General features: G+C 32.3%; 1 protein-coding gene across 1 annotated transcript; it reads right to left on the bottom strand.

Annotated features, from left to right (window-relative positions):
- Positions 1-200: 200 nt before the first annotated feature.
- LOC140919351 (uncharacterized) lies at positions 201-6,134 on the bottom strand. The gene is made up of 4 exons (XM_073365358.1): positions 5,678-6,134; positions 5,111-5,380; positions 4,252-4,541; positions 201-2,066 (listed from the first exon to the last, which is right to left on the bottom strand). The coding sequence occupies exons 1-4, from the start codon at positions 6,132-6,134 to the stop codon at positions 201-203; spliced, it is 2,883 nt and encodes a 960-aa protein (XP_073221459.1).
- Positions 6,135-7,769: the final 1,635 nt, after the last annotated feature.

Genomic DNA, 7,769 nt, shown 5'->3' with positions numbered 1-7,769 from the left:
TTGTTAGTAGATCTCCAATCTGTTGTGAAGTAGAAATTGGTAGCAAATGAATGACCCCAACTTGAATTTTGTCGCGAACAATGTGGCAATCCTTCTCAATATGTTTGGTGCGCTCGTGAAATACCGGATTGGAAGCAATATACATGGCTGATTTATTATCACAAAAAATCTGCACAGGTGCTGAATGAGAGATCTGGAAATCAGCTAACAAATATAACAACCATTGAGCTTCGCGTATACTCCGCTTCAGAGGAAGAGCATGAAACGGTGGGCTGTTTCTTGCTTTTCCAAGAGACTAAAGAGGAGCCAAGATAAAAACAGAAACCAGAAGTGGAACGTCGTGTGTCTAAGCAAGTGCCCCCGTCAAAATCACAAAAGCCCATTAAATTGAAGGTTGAATTGCTGCTGTAGAATAAGCCATGACCAGGACTGGATTTAATGTAGCGAAGAATGCGGAAGGCAGTCTGGAGGTGTAAATCAGTTGGAGCAGATAAGAGTTGACTCAACCTACAAACATCAAAAGAGATATCAGGACGAGTGTGAGTCAAGTATAATAATTTTCCAATCAATTGACGAAAAACAAGAGGGTCAGAAAGAAGGTGGCAAGAAGTAAGATGAAGCTTCAAGGTAGGATCTATAGGAGTAGAGGCTGGTTTGCATGCTAAAAGCCCCATGTCCTCAAGGAGATCCAAGGAGTACTTGCGTTGACATATTGAAATACCCTTGAAACTCCTGGCAACCTCAAGGCCAATAAAGTATTTAAGGGTGCCTAGATCCCTGATACTAAATTTAGAATGCAAGACTTCCTTAACAATATTTACTTCAACCAAATCATCACCTGCAATTAGCAAATCATCCACATAAATTAGTATAATGGTAAAACCAACGGAAGTCCGTTTTGTAAACAAAGAATAGTCTGATTTATATTGAATAAAACCAATATCAAACAGAGTGGAGCAAAGTTTAAAATTCCACTGACGACTAACTTGTTTCAATCCGTAAAGTGACTTTTGAAGTTTACAAACTAGATTCCTATTAGAAACGGAAGTCCGTTTTGTAAACAAAGAACAATCCGATTTAGATTGAATAAAACCAATATCAAACAGAGTGGAGCAAAGTTTAAAATTCCACTGACGACTAACTTGTTTCAATCCGTAAAGTGACTTTTGAAGTTTACAAACTAGATTCCTATTAGAAACGGAAGTCCGTTTTGTAAACAAAGAATAGTCTGATTTAGATTGAATAAAACCAATATCAAACAGAGTGGAGCAAAGTTTAAAATTCCACTGACAACTAGCTTGTTTCAATTCGTAAAGTGACTTTTGAAGTTTACAAACTAGATTCCTATTAGAAACGGAAGTCCGTTTTGTAAACAAAGAATAGTCTGATTTAGATTGAATAAAACCAATATCAAACAGAGTGGAGCAAAGTTTAAAATTCCACTGACAACTAGCTTGTTTCAATTCGTAAAGTGACTTTTGAAGTTTACAAACTAGATTCCTATTAGAAACGGAAGTCCGTTTTGTAAACAAAGAATAGTCTGATTTAGATTGAATAAAACCAATATCAAACAGAGTGGAGCAAAGTTTAAAATTCCACTGACAACTAGCTTGTTTCAATTCGTAAAGTGACTTTTGAAGTTTACAAACTAGATTCCTATTAGAAACGGAAGTCCGTTTTGTAAACAAAGAATAGTCTGATTTAGATTGAATAAAACCAATATCAAACAGAGTGGAGCAAAGTTTAAAATTCCACTGACAACTAGCTTGTTTCAATTCGTAAAGTGACTTTTGAAGTTTACAAACTAGATTCCTATTAGAAACGGAAGTCCGTTTTGTAAACAAAGAATAGTCTGATTTAGATTGAATAAAACCAATATCAAACAGAGTGGAGCAAAGTTTAAAATTCCACTGACAACTAGCTTGTTTCAATTCGTAAAGTGACTTTTGAAGTTTACAAACTAGATTCCTATTAGAAACGGAAAGCCGTATAGGAGTTGGTGGTAAATCAAAAAGAGAATCAATTGAAGTAGGATTGATGATAGGAATTGATGAAGGTAGTTTATCCTGTTGAGAACCACTAAAAGGAAACATATTTTCAAAGAAAACAATATCGTGAGAAACAAAAATTTCTCGATTATGTAAATCAAATAAAATATATCCTTTAGTTCCAAATTTATGGCCCAAATAAATGCATTTACGAGATCGAGGATCAAATTTCTTTCTATTTGATTTTAAGGTAGAAGCATAACATAAGTTGAAGTAACAATGTCGATTTACAAGAAATGGGGGTTTGAATTGTAAATGCACCTTTTAAAAATTCCTATTAAAACTTAAGAAAATAACTCAAGATTGATCTTGGTTATGAAAACAGAAAACAGAGAAGGTTCTTGGTTTTTTATATAAAACAGAAAACGTTCCTTGATTAACTTAAAACAGAAAATCAGTTTATGTTTTATTTTAGTCAATCAATTCAGTATGATAAATAAAAAGATAGGATAGAGAATACCACTCAAATATTTTATCTTGGTTCACCCAACGTGGGTTACGTCCACTCCTCACACTGTGAGATTTTCCACTAAGTGTTTAAAAACAAAGGATCTTCTTGATCTTACAACACCTAGTCTAGATCAACCTTGATCTATTTCAATATCTATTACTTTTCACCCATAAAGCAATAACAACACCTATCTAACCTTGATAGGATGTAATCTTAAACAAACTATAAAGAAACTCTTATAGTTTGAGTTTTTACAATTTGATTGTTTTGACAGAATCTGAGATTTCTCAACTCTTGTTTGAGAATTGATTCTTTACAAAGGATTTACTGATAATTACACAATCTACAATATGAATATGAATCAGCAACTGTTTTTGTGAAATAGAAGAATGTATGATAGCCGCTGTTTTGCAAAAGAGCAAAATTTCAAGTATGTATGTGATTGACTTATGGATTTTTCAGCACTTGAATTTCTTTTCTTGATTCTGGATATTGGCCTTCTATTTATAGGCTGTAGAAGCACATAATGAATGTACAAAAGAGCTGTTGGAGGTGCTCTGTATTTTGACTGAACGAATATTTCAGAATAAAAATAATCCTTCTTTGGAAACTGCTTTTTGACTTTTCTGGTTTAACATTTAAAGCAGTTCTGTTCTTTTCAGAAAAAGCCTTTGACGTTTCTTCCTTGATCTTGGATGGTACACTCTCAATGTTGAGTCTGGAATATAGCTAGAGAGGTTTGAAGAAGAATTATAAGCCACTTCAGAAGAGATACACTGCTGCTGGAATTGTGCAGAAAACGGAGAACGATTAACGTTCTGGGTCTATCAGTTTGAACTTTCTTGAGCTTCAATAATCAATCTGGAGTTCCCGTTTTAATCATTCTGAATGTCCTTTGCAATTGTCTTGTCATATGTCAAGGTTGATCGAACTTTCTTGATAGTTTGTTTTTTGGAGTTACAAACTATCTTCTTTTTTGTCTGTCTTTGAGTTCTTTTATTGTAGTGATCTGATAACCTTCTTGAGCTTGAATGAATCCTACTTGTTCCTTGCCATGTACTGATTAGATATGAATAAATTTCCATGGCAGACTCTTTGTTAAAGAGATAGAAAAAGTTTGATCAATATGCTGTGATGAACATTTTTTGAAGCTGAAGATCATTCTCTGTTTTGATGTAGAATGATCTTGTTGCTGTCTTTTCTGCTTTGCTTGATTCCGTTCTTAATTAAATACACTAAAAAACACATGTTAAATTAACATAAAATTTTAGAATCATAATTAACTTTCTTAATTAATCTTTGTTTATTTTCATCAAAACTTTAAATATAGAGTTTGTCTCAACATAAGCAACCAAAAACCTTTATTTCAAATATATCAGGTAAAAAACCATATAAAATATGAAAAGGAGACCTGTAACTTAAAAACTTAGATGGCAGCCTATTAATTAAAAAAACAGAATGTATAACAACATGTGCCCAAAAGTTAATTGATAACTGTGATTGAAACATTAAAGCACAAAGAACATTTAAAATATGTTGATGTTTACGCTCAACAATGCCATTTTGTTGAGGCGTATCCACACAAGATGTTTGATGAAAAATCCCATTGGTTTGGAAAAATTCTTTGAGGCAAAATTCGCTTCCATTGTTCGAACGAATACATTTAATGGTTTTATGAAATGGAGTTTGGACCATGGAAACAAAAGATTTAACTAGAAGTGAAGTTTCTGATTTTAATTTCATGAGATATACCCAACAAAAACGAGATTTGTCATCAACAACTGTTAAAAAATATTTGTAACCCAAAATAGAAGGCATAGAAAAAGGACCCCATATATCCATGTGAATTAAATCAAAACAACAATCAGCAATAGTAGTACTATTAGGAAAAGGCAAACATTTATGCTTAGCATGAAAACAAACATCACATGGAGAAATAGATTTAGAAATTCTAACAAAGGGAAAACTTTTATTCTTATGGTTCAAAACATCAAAAGAAGCATGTCCAAGGCGGTTATGCCAAATATTACAAATAGGTGGACCTATAACATTTGTTAAACAAGAAAAAATACAATTGGCGACATGAGTGGAAACAATAGGTAAACATGGATCAGAAAGCAAGTATAATCCATGAATCAAATCAGTTGTACCAATCCTCTTCTAGGAAAGGTTGTCCTGTATCAAACAATTATGAGTATTAAAAATTAAATTGCAGTTTAAAGACATAGTTAGACAAGGAATGGAAATCAAATTAGAAGAAAATTTTGGAATAAAAAGAACATCACATAGATAAAATTCAGAATTAAAGAAGACAGTTCCAGCAAGTTCAATTATGATTGTACAACCATTAGACAAACGAATACGAACATGTTTAATACGTTTCAAAGATTGGAAAAGAGTATCGGAATAACATACATGATTTGTAGCACCGGTATCTAAAATCCAAGATTGGGTATTTATGATATTAGAAATATGAGGAAAAGAAAAAGAACTTGTATGAGATGAATTAGAGAGGTGATTCACGACATGAGAATAACTGGTTTAGATATGTGTAATAACGCCAATAAAGCCTTTTGTTGCTCAGTAGTAAAACCAGAATGGGGAAAATAACCTAGAGAATCATCAGCACAACTGGATTTTTTATCGTCATTATCAACATCAGATGCAACACAATTATTGGCAGAAGAATTTCCATTCTTGCGAAAATGAGGAGGAAAACCATGTTTGCAGAAACAAACGTCAACAGTGGGACCTGAACGGTGGCAGTGAGAGAAATATTTTGAGGGACGACCACTACTACCAGATGAACGACCACCAGTATCACCACTCTCCCTTGAATTAGCACGATTAGAGTTGGAGACATTAGCAATGGTTGGAATTTCTTCAGAATTAGGAAAGATTTAATGTTTTTGCTGCACTAACAATGAAAACACTTTGTTGATATTAGGGAGGGGATCCATGAGCATGACTTGGGACCGAACACTAAAATATTGGTCGTTTAGACCTTTAAGAAATCAAATCACATAATCCCCATCCCGGTACTCACGAATTTTGGGAATCAGGGCACAAGAGCATTTGATTGCACAGGTACAAGAAGGTAGGGGAAGAAAATTCTCAAGCTCTTGCCAAAGTTTCTTTAAACGTGTATAATAAGATGTAATCGAAGAGTCACCTTAACGGAGGCCATAAATCTCTTCTTGCAAATCAGAGATACGAAACACATCTCCGTGATGATATCGTTCACACAGTCCAGACCAGATTTCAGCAACGGAATCCATCCACATCACGCTTTGAGCAATATCCGGCTCCAAAGAATTCGTCATCCAAGATATCAACATAGTATTACAGCGATCCCACGCCATAGAAAGACGATCAAGAATAGAAGGACGAGGAAGAGAACCATTTACAAACCCTAATTTGTTCTTCGAACGGAGGGCAACAATCATTGAACGCGACCACGAGTGATAATTTGAGGCGGAGAGAGGCAGAGAAATCAACGCGACACTAGGATTGTCACTTGGATGCATGAAGTATGGATCAAGCATATCATGTTGGTAGGTGCGAGTGGTTGTTACCGGAAGCGAAGGTGGAGGCGGCGAAGGAGAAGTTATTGGAGTTTCTGAATCTAAATCCATAAAGGTGCTATGGAGAAATGAAAATGAAAAAGGAAATAGAAAGAGAGAGAAAGAGAAAACGATTAAAAAAATCAGAGTAGTTCCAATGATATCATATTAAACTGAAATTTCTCTTAATCTCATTTAATAACAATGAATACAAATTATTGTATATTATTCTTCTCTTGAATCCCAATAAATAAAAATGAGATCCTTTATAGAGAGTAAAACAAATTAAAGCTAAAAATAAGGGAAAATGGTAACAAAAATAACTAACTCTAAACTTTCTTAATAACTAACTCTGATTGAGATAATCAAATGAGAAATGATAGCTATGATAAGCTAACAGGAACTCTATTCTATTTTTATTTGTCTGAATTTTTACTGTCAACGGTTATAGTTATCTTATTTATGTTTTTCAATGTTTATTTATTTATTTATTTATTTATTTTGAGTCAGGTTGTTTGCCTCTTAATTCTTTATTTAAATTTGTTTTAATCAAATAATATTTGTTCTAATCAAATCTTATTTATGACTAATTTTCTTTGACTGTTTGCTTTTGCTTAAAAATAATCACCCGATGGACAATAGTTTTTGTTTGATCTATTCTAATTCAAATTACATACAATATATTTTTACATGGTAAAAGATCTTATAGAATTAGTCTCTAAAACTGGATATATGGTATTTTTTTATTGGGTATATTACCCGTAAGTTGAAGGAGTTTGATTTGAATTAAAAAATTTCAAAGATTAAATAACAATTTTGAAATTATAATCTAACAAAAGTTAAACATTTTTTAAAACGTTTTTTAACAAGCTAAAACTTAATTAAGAGAAAAGTAAAACAATGGAAAATAGAAGAAAAGCAAAATAAATAAAAATGTCAAAAAATATTCCATGAATTAATCAGATTTACTTCCTTATGCATATTCTATTTCCTTGTCTAACAAATCACTTAAAGTAAAAGACTCTTCATTGATAGAACAATTATACAAACATTTTATAGTTCCTGCTTTTTAATCTTCTTTAGTATATTTCATCCTACTTGTTGTCTCGTTAGCATATATTTTCTTAAAAAAATTTCTATAATACCATCAATTCATGAGTAATACTGAGATATATCACAAGTGCTAATAATATTTGGATGCATCGCAATAGCCACAAAATATATTGAATGTAAATTTCTTTTGAATTTTATGGAATTTTATGATTTTGAACAAGATTATCATTTGACATTTCATTACTCTAAGAGGCTACAATATGTATATATGGATCATGAAGATCATCTTTTTATTGTTCTATGTTAACTATATGAAATAATGTTGATCCAAAAGTCTCTTGAATTGCATCATTGTCATCTTTATCAATATTTTTGCATAATTCATTCTAACCATATTTGAAAGGGAGTGAATAGGGTACCACTTCCTTATGATACATCTTAAGATTTAAATTGTCAATTGAATCAATATCGCGTTATCACGATTCTTATCAATTATATCTTGATTTGAGGGATAAAATTCTTCAATAATCGTGTTGCCTTCTAATTAAACATTAGGAATGTGATCAATGAAAGGAGAATTAAGAACACAATAAGTACTAACACCGATATTTTCTTTGTTTGTACCTTCAGTTTCGACATTGCCTAGAAAATCAA

Source organism: Cicer arietinum, chromosome 2 (assembly GCF_000331145.2).
Source record: "Cicer arietinum cultivar CDC Frontier isolate Library 1 chromosome 2, Cicar.CDCFrontier_v2.0, whole genome shotgun sequence".
Taxonomy (NCBI): Eukaryota; Viridiplantae; Streptophyta; class Magnoliopsida; order Fabales; family Fabaceae; genus Cicer; species Cicer arietinum.
Note: the sequence above shows the minus strand (reverse complement) of the source record. Positions and strands in the feature narration are given on the sequence as shown.